Below are 16,434 nucleotides of genomic sequence, written 5' to 3'. Positions count from 1 at the left end.
AGCGGCTCCCGGGCTGTGGAATTCGTGGAAGTCGGAATTCGGCGAAGACTGCGAAAGACATAAGGCGTATGTTTTTACAAAAGGCTGCCGCGGCTGCCGGAATATATTAACTTGTTATTACTACCAGTATGTACATCCGCATCCGTATGTAAGTAACATCCGTAAAAGTTGTTCAGTTATAATGAGTGAAATTCGCGTAAATATTAGAAAATAATGTTTAAATTTATTTATTCTTTTTTTAGTACTGCGTAAAGATATTTTTTTATGAATGTTTTATAAAGTTAGTATGAAAATGTATAAGTACCAGTGTTTATGTGGAACGTGATCTATATTATATAGATTATTCTTGTAAACGTCAAATTTTACTGTCGTGAAGTGTCGTGTCACAAAAAAAATGTCAACAATATATCGTAAAAGATGTTTGTTAGTTATTTTAAAAAACAAAATATAGGTAGTATCGCAAAAATTTTCAAAAGTTACATACCAAAATCTAACATGATGTAAAAATATTTAAGTTTCTGTCATGGAAAAATATGCAATGGTCTCGAAAGCATCGTAAACAATGGCCTACGTCAAAAGTACCAACTCTGAAGAAAATAAAGTAAATTTCAAACGGACCAGTAGCCTGAATAATTATTATCTTTGTCATTATTGTGAAAGAAAGTTTCTCAAGAAAGAAGTGATACAGCAACATGTTATTACGTGCCTTAGTAATAGAACGTGCAGGTGGTGTAGTTTAGTGTTTAAAAATCGTGGGAATTTAGTTACACATGCGTATTACATACACAACGATAAAAGGTTTGTCTATTCTAGTATTTAAGATAGTGAGACTTAGGTCTAATCTTAAAAAAAATTAGTAACATTCATCCTTGATTTTATTGACTCCGTAACAATTGGATTCGAGGTATACGATACGATATTGCGCTCAAATATTAACTTTTATTTAATTGCGTGCTGACAATGACTTCAAATGAGGTTTTATCTAAAGAGGATAATTCTGCAGTTGAAAGTGAAATTAATGATAAAGAATTAATGCACCCTCCGTTGAATAATATTGTTATTAAAAGGTGAAATGTAGATTAATAGTATAGTAATTTTTTAATTAATGTAAAATGTGTTCGACTCCTAACTACGGTCTTTTAAAATATAGGTATCTGAAGGTGGTTAATAATAAATAATATTGGACGGTTGTGCAGAAGTATGTTGCTAGAGTTGTTCATATATTAAGACAAAGTAAAATTTTAAAAAGGGCTAGGAACTTTTTTTCACATGTAACATGATCTATAAAACCTAGAGAATCTCCCATTTTAAGGGATGCAGTTAGGAGTCAAATAACCTGTAATTAAAAAAAAAAAAAGTTTAATTACTGTATTTCCATAGATGTGTCATGTGTCTCTCTAGTATAGAGACAATAAATACAATATAGTGATATACTATACAAATTCCTCTTATTAACATAAAATACCTTTATCTATTTTTATATTTATACAATTAAAATTTTATTACTAAAAATAAACAGACGCAAGTGGCTCCCGATTTGTTTTCATAGGGATCTCTTAGATCTGATTCCAATTGACTTCTAAAAGATCCTTCTCATAAATCCTCTTTCTATTCTAATTCCTTCACTGCTAAAGCTGTCCGCCTTTGGAATTCTCTTCCGCTTCCAATAAGACGTGCTTCTACTCCAGCCTGTTTCAAACAACGTCTAAAGAAGTATTATATGTCCCTTAACATATAATAATATTCAGAATTTTAACATGCATATTTTAAATTATCAATATATATTTTACATTTATACACATATATTAATACTATTTTGATTATTTATTTATGGATATTTGTACTTATATGTGTATTTGTATACATTAATGAATCTATCATACACTATTTTTATTCATCCTTAAGAATATTGTACACTTCCTATCCGTCACTACTATATCATGTCCTGCCCAAAGGTTATCTGGAAGAAATCGCTCTTCAGCGATAAGATCGCCTTTGTGCATCTTTTTTTTTATTAGTTACTACTCTTTGTTTATATTTTGGTATACAATAAAGAATATATTATTATTATTATTATTAAATAACAACATCTACTAATCTGTTTTGATAAATTCTATTACATATTAGTTTCATAATTTCTAATGCAATTAATTGTTTAAACATAAAAATTATTGCTAAATGTCACTTATGGATTTTTGTCCATTAAAGAGGTTTAGACAAAATAGTTTCATGAATCATCAAAGAAAAAAAAAATTAACACTATTTATATCTGTGTTGATCATCTGGATAGTTTGTTATATATTTTAGGTGCACTATTAGAGAAAGTAGCCATTAAATGTTCTTGTCTGCTTTACTAAATGTATTGCATTTATTTTGCATTCTTTTTGTGAATGTTTAAGAGTCCTTTCTTGCAATTAATACTAATGCTATATAGATATTGGAGAAATGAGAGTATCTTATAGTTTTACTAGCGGCCCGCTCCGGCTTCGTATGGACATAAAATATATGAAATATATGTCATTCACTGAAAAAATGATTAAAATCGATCCAGTACTTTTGATTTATTCATTACTGCCCATGGTTCGCACGCATTAACTTTAGAGTAAAACAATTCTTCTTTTCCTAAACCATGAAAATTTCTTGTTATCTTTGGAATATCTAAATTCATACACTACATTTTTACTTATTTACTTTTTATACTATACTTATAGGCACGTTCCCGCCGCCCCGGCAGGCCGGAACCGCCGCAAACGCTACGTCCCGCAATTTTTAAATCTGTAATATCTTCGAAAATATTCATTTAAATTATATGCTGTAAAGAGCCTTATAGATCTATATTAAATCAACAATGTATTTAGGGTATTTAATTAGATAAGGATTAATGCTGTATTCGTTAAAATTGCTTCGAAAATTGGCCATTATTTGTCATAAAAAGTAAATGACAAAAAAATGTTATTGTGGGATATCTATAAGACATATACCATAGCGAAGTTTTCTGTAGACCTTTTTAATGTATACAATACTTAGTATATTAATTTACTCCTTCAGATCGACTATCTAAATAGGTACAAAAAAGGCTTACTAGTCTAAAAAAAAAAGATTAATACCGTAACAAATGGTAAATAAACGAATTAAATAACGCCATCTCTCTATCTAAGATTGCGTTATTAGAAAAAGTCGTTACGCCATTAACAGGAACCTTATTGGATCTGATTCATAGCGTTACGATAAACGTAACGAAGTCATTCGTTCAGTAGATATTACTCCTCATATTTTTTCATACCGGGTTCCTCATATGAATATCGGTTCTTAGGCACAGAGGCACAAATCTCAAAAAAAAAAAAAATTCTCTTCGATTCTTATAGAGCAATGTTAGTAGATGATTGTAGTGCATTTTGTTTATAATAAAGCTAGAAAAATGTAAGGGGCGACTAAGGGATAACACAGTTTCACTACCACCTTGGAACTTATAAAGCCGACCGTTGGCGGGATAACCATCCAACTGCTGGCTTTGAAATACACAAGCCGAAGACGGGCAGCAGCGTCTTCGGTGCGACAAAGCCAGCCCTGCGGTCACCAACCAGGCTGTCCAGCGTGGTGACTTTATGGGCAACACACATGAGTTCACGCTATTATTGGCGCGATCTTGTGGAGGCCTATGTCTAGAAGTGGAATGCAACATGCTGAAATGATGATAATGATGATGAGAAAAAAATTAATAAAAAATTAAAACATCTTGAATTTAAACAATTATCGTCATGATTTTTTTTACTCTATAAAATCAATTTGAAAGCCTAAATATTTACAATTAAAAATATATTCGTTTCAATTTATATTGTTGAAAACATTTTTTCGTTTGTAGTAGAATTATTGTGACATATTATATAATAGTAGGTATCACCTGCCGTGAAAGTATGAAAAACTTAACTTTGACGCGTTTCGGTCAAATCATTTAAGTTTTACGCGATTCACGGTTACTACAATCGTCTATAATGATTGAAAGGCCTTTGTAGAGGTTTGTAGTGAAAATATTTTCGTTTGTAGTAGAATAATAATATTACAGAGCTGTGAAAGTACTACGTAAAAAAAGGTTTTTCACTGACCCGGTGCAATCCATTACCGTTGGATTGTTTTCACGATTACTACAAACGTCTACAATGATTGAAGGACCTCTGTAGAGGTTCCTACTGTAGATTGTATGATTTATTATTTTGATCTATCATATTGATGGGATTTTAAAATAGTGTTTGTTTAGTTTCTTGTCCGTTCTACTCAACTGTATCTACATTCCGAATTGTTGGTAGCTTAACCCTTACTATAAACTTCTATCTATAAATACTAAATTACTAAAACTGTCGATTTTGTTAATTCTTTGTGCATACAAAAGCTAGAGCTTATCATGTCGTCCCATTTGAATTTGAGCGAAATCTGATGAGAAGTTTTTGAATTATTTCTAAAAGTGCACATTTGATGTCTGTCTGAATGTAATCAAAAACGATAATTCATTAAGATTTATGTTGTATATTTTATTATTTACAGTGTAAAAACGAAACAAGCACCAACAAACACATGTGAAGCCTGCGGTAAATCATTCAACAACAGCAGTGGACTGAAGTACCACATAAGACGAGCCCATTTTAATTTAGTAGCAGATGTAACATCGTATGACCAGAGAGCAATAAACGAAGTATGGTACGAAAATGTACTAAATGGAGACAGCGTAGTGGAAATAAAGAAAGCTGGACCAAATTTAGTATTAATAAGGAAAGTGGATATCAATGAAGAAGTTAATCCGAACGATGGTAAAGTATCGGTAGATTTGACTACATTGTACCCAACTGGGAATCAAATGACGACAATAATTTGCGATATTTGCGAGGTCGAAATGCTGAAAAGGGATTTTAAAAAGCATTACGATGAGAAACACGGTAAACTGAAGAAGCACCACTGCAACAATTGCAATGTTACGTTTAAAAGGTCGTATTTGTTTATTAGGCATACCTGTAATAAGAATAAATCGAGGAGGAAAAGGATGCCGCAGATTAGTAAAGTAGAAAGTTATACTGCGATATCTGTATGATTTATAAATTTGCATAATGTTACATTTGTTAAAAATTTTGCTCACAGTGTGTTATGTAGCGAGATTTTTCTCAATAAGATTTGCTGCACGTTTTATTTAGTATTTTTTGGGGTTTGTTTCACCAGTTTTAGATTGTGCTATTTAACTATTTATTTATGAGATATTTCTATATGTAAATATGAATTTAAAATTTGAACACAACTGGTGAAAATAGGCCCTTAGCATAAGATTTTGATCACATTTTTCGGCACGTTTAGGGCCAGTTTCGCCGGTAATGGATTGTCAAATGACATTATCTAACGGATAAAAGTTTATGATATATTAATGTTTTTACCATCGTATTCCACTGTATTTATGAGATATTTCTGTTCGCAATTTCATTGTGATTCAAAAAATTGTAGTTTCTTAATTGTGACAATATAGGTAATGGTCTATTCTAGCTCCTGATTTTAAAGTCTATTTGTAGCTTATGTGCAATATAAATTATCCACAACCGGTGTAGCAGCCCCGAGTCATTTGGTGATATGTAGAATAGTTGGTATCGAGGTTACAGGATTTTATTAAAAAGTTTTTCTGTTTAGTCAACAAGTCAAAGTCAAGTTATTGGTTAATCTGATGAAAGTTCTTAAGTTTCCAGCTTATTGAGAGCTTTCATTCAACTATAAAGAATTGACCTTTGACTTTGACATAGTGGTTACATTTGACAGATTTAGTAACTTACTAATAATGGAGTGTAGAAGAAAAGAGAACCATCTTTGTAAATCAGAAAGTGTCCGTTCAGTCATTAAATAGGAGACGACACTATCACGAGGGTAATCCTACTAATGTTATAAACGCGAAAGTTTGTATGTATGGATGTTTGTTCCCCTTTCACGCAAAAACAACCGAATGGATTTTAATGAAAGCTTACTATAATATAGCTTTATACATTATAATAACATATAGGCTATAATTTTTAAAGATATAGTGTGAATTGTCCATAATATAACGATCATTGTCAAGTAACTCAGAAAAAATCTGCCATCTGCAAGCTATTCTGGCGTACGCTACAAAAACTGTAGAGTTTACACGTATATCATGTATAATAGAAAATAGATCCTATCTTAATTAGACCTACAAAAAAGTCCGCAACAACATTTATCTATCTTTTAAGAGTAAGCCATTATCGGAAAAACAGTGGAACCATAAATACAATAAAAATTCCTAATATATTTCTAATGCACATCTCGTAGTAACAAATTGATTTTTATATCGCAGAACCAATTTTGATGAATGTTGGTATAACGATAGATATTGAGAAGATAATAGCTACAATACTAGAGGTACTAACTAATCCTGCGCAAACGAAGTCGCGGGTATCAGCTAGCTTTCAAATAAAGTGCTAAAAATTAAAGAATAAGGAGAGGTAGATACACCTGGGTAGAAATACTTTCGCTTTTACTATTTTTATCACAATTGTTACTTTATATTCACTTGCAAAAGCTCTTTATAATTCACAATAATTTATTCAATCAAAATCAAAATCAGCTTTATTCAAATAGGCTCCAAGAGCACTTTCGAATCGTCATTTTACAAATTAAAACTTGGAAAATAAATTATTATGTTTGTAGAAGTAAAGCTACCACCGATTCGAAATGTTGATTCTGCAGAGAAGAATCGGCAAGAAACTCCGAAGTTATTCTTTTGAAAAATAATACATAAACTGTGTTTTAGTACAAAATTAGTAACATGTTGCATAAAATACAGCGTCACTAAGTCCACACATCTTTATCAACTATGTAATTCTGCACCGCGTAATAAAGCTTTATCTATTATTATTTTTTTAATAAAAACTTTAAATTTATGTTGAGACAATTCCAAAATTGTTTGTTGGTTTGACTTTCAAACTTATCTCACAGTATCTGTTTAGCGCCATTTCAGTCGAATTTTGAACTATAATTGCCACATTCATACCATACCCTTTGTCTACACCAGCACGATTGTGGAAGGTTTTTTAACATTTATTCGTAGCATACATCTGGACACTTTCCATTTTTTTCCCATATGAGATGATTCTCCTTTCTTCTACACCATGCTACTAATATATGTAGTAATACAATGTGTTTATGACGTCACAATGAGACTTTGACGGTATTAAATCTAAAGTAATCTTTATAATTATTGGAGTATGTAATAAAATGGTATATTAATTCTAGCTGTAGTAGGCTATAAAAATCTGGACTTGGTCTGGTTTAACTAATACATCATATTTTGGAGTTCACTCCTTAAAAATGATATAAGCGCTCGGTATGAAAAAAAATAAAAAAATCGTGTGTAACAACGGAAACGGTAAGAGCTTTACAACGTGTAACAAGATATAGTTATAACAGTATACCAGCATTTACTGTACCGATACTAATAGCAAGCATCAAAATACCCTTTAATTTGGGAGTTTCAGTGTTTTAATTAATTTATTTATTTCACAGGACATTTTAATTTTAAATATGATGGTAATCGTTCTTAATGAGTTAACTCCATTCGTGTCGTAGCTGATACACTTTTTTTGATTATAGAAGTTATACTTCTTTTGGCGCGTTAGAAAAAAAATGATGAGAGTAAATTTATACGATGCATGCACACCGTCACTAAAAACTGACACCATGGAGTTAGCTTGTCAACGAAGAAGGAGTTAGCAATGTGAAGTTAGCTAGTCAATGAATGCGCGCGCACACCGTCACTAAAAACCGACACCCAGGAGTTAGCTAGTCAACGGAGAAGAAGTTAGCAACGTGCAGTTAGCTAGCTAACGAAGTATAACTTCTTACGTGCGTACATAAGTACACACACACCTTTTTTATTAGTAGAACTTAATAAAGTAAAGGTTTTAAAGACATCACTGACAAATAAATTATTTATCTTTACTGTAACATAATGATTAATTAGAGGAAATAAAATAGTCAGAAAAGTCAAAATGATCAGAAACAATTTCTAATTAATATCATAAAATTGAATTATCTGAAACCACAAAAATTTAAGCTAATTAGGGTTAGGTTAATCCTATGGCCAAAGAAAATATTGTAGTCGAAAGTTGATGGTTTGGTGCAGACATTTTGACGAATTTGACGAAATTTTGTGGTTTCAGACTTCGATTGCGTTATATTTACGCCTACGATAATTCAATTTTATGAAATATGCTGAATTAATCTGTAAGTGTAATAATAAATAAGTAATATTTATTTTAATAATATAATTTTACATCACTGATTTAATTTCTATGTATATAATGATGGATAAAATCTTTTTATTTAATTGCAAACTTGTATTTTATTTCTGATATTGAATATTGAGATTGTTCGTCGGTCCAAATAGGGTATATGTGTATCAGGCAAAATTTCTAGATTTTTTTTGTGAAAAATGAAAAGTGTATGTATGTTATAAAGCTTCCTGGTTGAAATATTACTTTTTTTAAGTCTTCATAACTGCATAAGACGCAAAAGTCTGAAAAAGTCAAATATTCTTTGTATTATTGTATTCTTTAGTTTCTCTGTGATTCTCACGAACGGCCTCTCCGATCGAAAGTAAGTCTGATATTGAAGATACCTCCACATTCTACATCCTTTTATTCTGAATCTTTTACTGTGGAAGCTTTTCGTCTTCGGAACTAATTACCACTGTCTATTAAGAATGCTCAAACATTAGAAACATTTAAAAAATTCACAAAAGAAATTTATTTATCGTCTTAACGTATGTCAAGCAATTTTTTATATCAGTACTTTGTGCTATAATGTTTTGTCTTTCATTTAAAATTTATCAAGTTTTTTATGGATATGTATTTGTGTATGTATGTGTATATGTATATGGTGTATATGTACGTATATGAGTATAATATGTTCATGTGTATGTTACATAACATTTTTGCGCCCCATCCCACACTCCTTATTTAGTCCTCTGCCCAAAGGTTGCCTGGAAGATATCACTGTATTAGCGATAAGGCCGCCTGTTGCAACTGATGCAAATTCTATTTCTATATATTATATGTAATACTGTTAAAACCTTGTATAGGTGTGCGAAAGTGTAAATAAATAAATAGAAGAAAATATTCTCTCAGTTAGAAGACTTAAAGAAGCTTACTCTCAAATATACTTACCGCTACATTTTATTTGGAATATTTCCAAATCGATTTGCATATTAACATTAGTTTTTGTTTGCTTTGATCTACTATTATACACTCCTTCCGTCTTACGTATTTATACATACATACTAGTGATGTAACGAATGTTGGATTTATCAATGTCGACTTTTCAAATAAAGTTTAAAATGTATAAAATTTTGTATAGGTCATGTTTGAATCAAACATATTCGAGCCAAAATTTATTGAATGACCCATTTTTGTTGAAATTATAAATTATCTGCAAATTTAGGAGAGGCGTGAGTGAGTGAGAAATATTTCCCATAAAAAAACCTCAGGAGGAAGGTCATTCCACAGTTTGTACGTACGCGACAAAAATGAGCGAGAAGATTCAGTCTGTGTGGATATATCTAGTCCTGTGGCGAAGCATGCGATTATAAAGATGTGACAATGGTTCCATATCGAAGAGTTTTTCAAAACACTCCCCACTGTACAGTCTGTAAAAAATACATCTCTTTTTATACTTAAAGATGTTGCACCGTCCATAAGTTGAATCGTCCAGCGTTAATTGGAGTGAAGTTGTTTGGAATTATTATACGAGAGCTTTCAGCGTTCAAAGCAGATGCCGATGTTCCCTTGTGAAGTATGGTCCCATCCTCAGAATTCTTTGCAGCCATCGTGTTCCCAGAACTTTGTAAAGACGGGAGTACAAACAAATAAATTTTAAACTTGTTGTAGGGTGCCTGAGCCTGAGCGAAATGTTTTATGTTTAAATGTTAAAATTAGAAAGAACTATAGGTTCAAGATGTTTATTAGATTAAATGTTATTAATGTTAATGAATGTTAATGAGCGCATCCGATTATAGACACGGTGAAATATGCACTGAAGCAACATGCAGGCGTTGGCCTAATTTATTTAGTACGGTGCCATGCATGTGCGATGTTGTTTTGCTAAGCATCACGTAAATGCTCGGTAATTGACCGAACATATCCTCGGGCGGGAAAATAACACAAAAAAACTTACAAATTTAAAATATTGTACAATGTTGGATGAGGGTTAGTATGCGACAAATGTTTGATACAATTCTTGTTTTAATGTAATGATTGTTGTTAGAACATTGTTTTGTTGATGAATATTAAAATAAAGTATAATAAAATAGGTAAATATATATATATATATATATATATATATATATATATATATATATATATATATAATTATACACTGTTAGTCTGTTTGTTCACTAAACATTAATTTTCGCGGAACCGAAACTGGTTTTAAAAACTTTAATTCGGATTCACTACACTGACACTGTAGTTCACTCATGCTGGTGGAGCGGGCTGGCGGCGGCGCCGGCGCCTCGGTGTGCGTGACCGCCGCTGCAGGCTCGGCGGTCGCCGCCGGCTCCCGTCGACTGCGCCGTCTCCTCTGATACAGTACGAACGCGCCTGTTAAAGCTGCTCCCGCAATCGTACAATACAGTAGAGTGTAATGGTGGATATCGTGGGATAATAAGTTCCACTCGATGAAGCCGAAGGGACATCGGCTTCGTTAAGCAGTTGGAGCTTTCGTTCTATCTCATTTTTTAGCTGCTCATTTTTTATGTCTTTATCACTTTCGGTAGAGTTATGTATGATGATGTTGATGATGTTATTAATTGGCACAATAATATTAAAATTAAGGTAATCTTTGATATTTAAAATGCTTTTCTGACTTTTGTGAGCAAATACGGTGAAGTTATCGGTTTTTATTACACAGTCGTCATCTATTACATTTATGCTGGAAATTTGTAATGTTTGTGATGAAATTTGATCGCGACATATCGTACAGGCTTGACTCGAACCACAACAAAGGTATATATTTATATATATATAAATGTAGGTATTTAATTTCGTTAAGGTGTGCCACTCGTTTTGGCACGCGACTATTCTCGTCTTACAAATTTTCGGATTTTCCTCGTCTTTGACACAAAAATCTCGATCATTTTTTATTTTGTAAATAGGGCTCTGTAAGTTACAAATTAATGTTGAACTAACTTTCACCATGCAATTTTGATAATCTTCTTTAGATAAAGGAATGTAGGAGTCTTTATGAAGGCTTATCGCAATTCGATCAGACGTGGGGATTATTTTTCTAATATAATTACCATTTCGTCGTGGAAGAGGAATAATTTGGTACAAGTCATAAGTGGGACAATTATTAATGGAATTTTTATTTCAAATATGAATAAGTCTTTAGTCATTCTTGCTTTAACTCGTAGTCATTTATTAATTTCTCTCACATTTGCTTGAAGATTAGGAATAGGGAGTGTGACGTCAGCTATTAATAACCCAGAGATAGTAAGGAGTTCGGCCTGTAGTTGTTTGAATGTCAACAAATGCACGTTGAAGTGACCTTGATATATCCGTCACTGTGTCCAGGAGTGTTCGTTGAATATCTGTTAAGGTTTTTAACATTTGTTGAGCAGTCAAGACGATCAATGTAAGATCTTCCGAGAGTGAAATTTCATTGGTTTCGCTTTGCATAGTTTGAATAGCCTTTTCTACACTGTTTAAATGTTTATTAATGGTTTTGTGTTGTTTACTAAACATATCCTCTTTTTTTTTTTTTTTTTTATGTCACTAGGTCGGCAAACAAGCGTACGGCTCACCTGATGGTAAGCGATTACCGTAGCTTATAGACGCCTGCAACACCAGAAGCATCGCAAGCGCGTTGCCGACCCAATCCCCAATCCCCCCAGGAGCTCTGGTCACCTTACTCACCAACAGGAACACAATACTGCATGAAAACAGTATTATTTTGCTGTGATCTTCTGTAAGGTCGAGGTACTACCCCAGTCGGGCTGCTCCATATTTTGAGCAGGAAATTCCTGCTGTGCCCTACCTCTGTTCGATTGAGTAAATTATATTCTGATTCTATAATCGAGGTTTGATTTTTCCACAAGATGTTTAAATATTCTTCGTTTTCACGTATTTGTTGTATATCTCTGGTATACTGTTCCGCGAAATGCTCGACCAATACTCCGAACAACGTATTCGCTAAGTATCCTATTACGTGGCCGGCAAAATGCTGACTTGTTAAAAGTTTATTGTAACTCAGTGTACTGGTGATTTAATTGCGTATTATCATGTTACACTTATTGTTTGAATTCATAGCGGCAAATGACTTTATTAAATAATTATTCATCTTTTCAAGGACCTTATTTCCTTCCCAGTATGGAGACATGTCGTAATTATACTAAAGTCCAACTGTCCCGAATTAACTGCATGTTCGTTATGGGGTCGAAGTATAAAACTTGTTTTTCATTTAATTCTGTAAAACACCTTTGATGTATGTTTTAGTAAATAATGATAGAAAATAGATTATTGTCGCTATAAATGTTGTTTTCTAGAATTTTTTTGGGTTTTATAATGGACCCTTGTTTTACTTTTACTGACGATGAGTATGGTGTATAATTTTGTTCTTTTGAGTTAATTGGTAAACGCGCCAATTTCACAACAGGCCTTTTAATATATCTGTTTTTTGTTTTCAAGGTGACGTCTCGAACATAGCCGTCTTGGCCGGGGTGCGTTTCGGTGACTCTGCCCATTGCCCACTTGCCGGCTGGCAAATTATCTTCGTGTATAATTACGAGATCCGCAACCACTTTCCTCGGGTTGTTAATTGGCTAAGATATTCAATTTTCCTCTTCTTCCAATTATCTTGAAATAATTTTGCTGTTAAATGCCATCTCGTGCGAGCGTCTTCAGCACTTTCAATGATATTTCCACCTGCTCTTCCAAACTAAAAGTGTGCTGGTGTTAGTATTTCAAGGTCGTCGATGTCCGTGAGAGCACAGAGAGGTCTAGAGTTGAGGCAGGCTTCTAACTGCGTCAAGATGGTAGCATACTCTTCGAACGTGAGCTTTTGTTCTCCGATCACACGTCTAAGGTGATGTTTAAGGCTTCGTACGGCTGTTTCCCACAGTCCTCCGGAGCTAGGTCAGGATGGTGCTGTAAAATGCCAAGGATTATTCATCTCTGTTACTTCCTTTAGAAAACTGTCATTAAATTTTTGTAACATTCGTTGATAATCTTTGTTGTAAAATGTTGTTTGCTCCATGAAAGTTAGTTGCGTTGTCGCTGTAGATATGTGCAGGGGCTCCACGGCGAGCAGTCACCTTCGCAGTGCTGCTAAAAATGCTTAACTCGACAAATCTGATACCATCTCCAAGTGCACTGCTTTAGTCGCTATACACACGAAGACGGCCACGTAACCTTTTGTTGTCTTCGCCCCACGACCCTTATTAAACTTGACATCCAGAAAACCTGTAAAATCTACCACTGTGTGGTAAAAAGCAGGCACAGGATTGAGTCTTGCTTCTGGAAGGTCACCCATGATTTGGTTTAATCTTCTCGAATCTTGTTTTCGGCAAGTTACGCAATTCCTAAGTTGCTTTTTACTGTGTTAACGGCTCCTGGGCTCCAGTACTGTTCTCTAAGTCTTTCTATAGTCAGGCGCGGGCCACCATGGAATGTGTTCAGATGAGCTTCATCAATGAGTAACGTTGCCAGGCGGCTGTTTTTCGGAATTATTGTTGGATGTTTTATTTCAAAATTTAAGCAGCTGTTTTTTAATCGACCTCCGACTCTTAATATGCCTGTTTCGTCAATGATTGAATGTAGATTTAATAATTAACTATTTGATTTCACAATTCCAAAGAACAATGGCGAAAAAGTTGTTGATAGAATTTCCAAGCGTCTATAAATGTCTTAATGACAAATCTAAATAAAATAATTTCTTACGTTTTTTCAATATGTTTTTAAGATCTATGTAAGTCTAGGTAAAATATCATTTTTAATGAAAAACATTTGATTATTGTAAAAATGATTTGACATGTCGTAGAAATATGAATACCTAACGATAGTTCCGTTGAATGTTGCCACATGGTAATAAATCTTCCCTCAGTACTTTTTGAACTTTTTGCCTTTAAATAAATAATATACGTTACACGTATTATATTGCATCACGTTACGTGATTTATATTGTATCAATCCGAAACCTTGTTTTATTACAAAGAATAATGTGTTATTTATTTATTTACTAAACCTAATTATTTCATGAATACAATAATAATTCGAGTATGACAGTGGTAAAATAGCATGACAGCCATGACAACACAATAAAAAAATTAAAATAAAATAACGCATTACAATTACATGTCGTCCATATACTCTTTGATGTAGTCCGTTGCTTATGAGTTCGTGCGTCTTAGTCGTGGGTCGTAACGTCTTTTATGTGTAATCGGTTATACGTAGTTTCGTGGATACGCGTAACTAGTTTCGAAACTGCTTATTTTTCGTAACTAGTTATTTTTGTGTACAGCATCAGTTACTACGTTGTATTACTTTTGTTTGTATTATGGTTATGAAGTAATGAATGCCGTTACGTACGTTAATATTGATGGATAGTATAATCAAATTAACTTCCCTTCATACTTTATCCAGGCTTAGGACTGGCTGCAAAACATGTTATTAACATTACTTTTTTGATTTTTGTATAGACGTAATTCTCGATGCAGGCGTATTTAGAAGTTCATTTGATTTTATGTACAGTTTTTAATTATTTTTCGAGATCTAATATATACATATTTACACAAAATAATTTTATTTACATTATGAATCGGTTTGGATCCAGATTCACATTTAAATAAGTAAACTGAGCCACTTTATAAGACGGGACTTTTTAAGACGGGTGCGATGGTCATTAATTGTGAGGCCGATTTTATTTATTTTATTTATTTATTTATTACTTCTTGCATACATATAATCAAACACTTTTACGTAGTAAAAAAAAAGAATAAAAAAAAAAAACAATAGAACAGAAATAAAATTAAACAAAAGGTAGTTACAATGACAGCATGCAAAGGCGGTCTTATTGCTTTAAGCAATCTCTTCCAGACAACCCCAGGTAAAAGGAGATTATTAGTAACAAAGTGTGGGATTGTGCAAAAGTAGATAAATATAAATAGAATTATAAATACATTAAAAAAAAAATACATACATACACTTACAGAAGAATAAGATCATACAAAATCATGAGAATAAATAAATTTACGTAAACCATACGTAAAAATATAGGTACACATATTAAATACATACAACATACACAAAATACATACATCCATACATACACATATATAAATACATACACACACATACATACATACATACATAAATACATACATAAATACATACACATACAACATAAGTACACAAATGCATATCACAAAATAATAAAAAAAAAAAAAAAAAAACATTTAAAGCGATAGGTAATGTTTGTATAAGCGATTCTTAAAAATTGATAACGAATCAGAATGACGAACATTTCCAGGTAGGCTATTCCATAGTTTCGCAGCCTTAATCGTAAAAGAGTTTCTGTACACTTGCGATTGCGAAACAAACATCTTCAGCCGATTGTCTTTACGTGATCGAAGGTTTAGGTCAGAATTTGAGCCAAATTTTGATTTGAAAAATTGATTTTACTAAATATCCGCTCACAAGGAACGGAAGTAGCCACTATATTCCCGTATTTCTGTACCAAAACTGCTAGGTTGGGATAAATGTGACGATTTAAGCGCCACCATTCCAACGGAGAATTAAATTTCCCGTTTTCGTCAAAGACTGGGAGAGTTTCGTCTTTGGTGTACACGTCAACTTCTCTTATCGCTCGTGATAAGGGTGTGCCAGCCTGTTGTTGCTTGCCTACTATTGCGTCGAGGGTAGACCATGGTGAAAATTTGTCCTTGGTGATGGGAGCTACTGAGGGTTGGTGTGAGTAGAGGCGCTTGTTAATTATCGCAGCAACTAGTTCTTCAACAATTTTTTTGGTTCTGGTAGCTGCAATTGGGTCCGAAAATACTTTAATTTTGTAACGAGGGTCTAAGAATGTGCAAATACTAAAGGTGCCACTTTGCTCTAACCCTTCGAAGCGCGTTTCTAAACCGGAATGGATATTGCAAATAACTGATTTAGTGACGTTGCAAAAGGTTTCTCCCATAAGCTGGTCACAGGATCCTTTTAAGCACCTGGTCATTACTATAATTGTGCTAGCCGTAATATAATTTTCTCCTCTCATCGCTTTAGTGGCCTCATCAAACGGTTTTAACACTCTGCAAAGCTCTGCTAACACTGTCCACTCCTCATTTAATATAATGGGTAGGTCTCTATTTAAAACTGCGGTCGTGGCACGTATGTAGCTTTCGAG

The 16,434-nt window shown here is 33.2% G+C and overlaps 1 protein-coding gene and 1 long non-coding RNA gene across 2 annotated transcripts; one reads left to right on the top strand and one right to left on the bottom strand.

Annotated features, from left to right (window-relative positions):
- The first annotated feature begins 366 nt into the window (after positions 1 to 366).
- LOC123666070 (zinc finger protein 397-like) lies at positions 367 to 5,080 on the top strand. Its single transcript, XM_045600278.1, has 2 exons — positions 367 to 798; positions 4,540 to 5,080. Exons 1-2 carry the CDS (start codon positions 563 to 565, stop codon positions 5,078 to 5,080), a joined length of 777 nt encoding a protein of 258 aa, XP_045456234.1. The 5' UTR covers positions 367 to 562.
- A 6,293-nt stretch (positions 5,081 to 11,373) lies between these two features.
- LOC123665940 lies at positions 11,374 to 12,254 on the bottom strand. The gene is made up of 2 exons (XR_006745129.1): positions 12,073 to 12,254; positions 11,374 to 11,783 (listed from the first exon to the last, which is right to left on the bottom strand). It is a non-coding gene; the product is annotated as an uncharacterized LOC123665940 (long non-coding RNA).
- Positions 12,255 to 16,434: the final 4,180 nt, after the last annotated feature.

Source organism: Melitaea cinxia, chromosome 25 (assembly GCF_905220565.1).
Source record: "Melitaea cinxia chromosome 25, ilMelCinx1.1, whole genome shotgun sequence".
NCBI classification, from domain to species: Eukaryota; Metazoa; Arthropoda; class Insecta; order Lepidoptera; family Nymphalidae; genus Melitaea; species Melitaea cinxia.
Note: the sequence above shows the minus strand (reverse complement) of the source record. Positions and strands in the feature narration are given on the sequence as shown.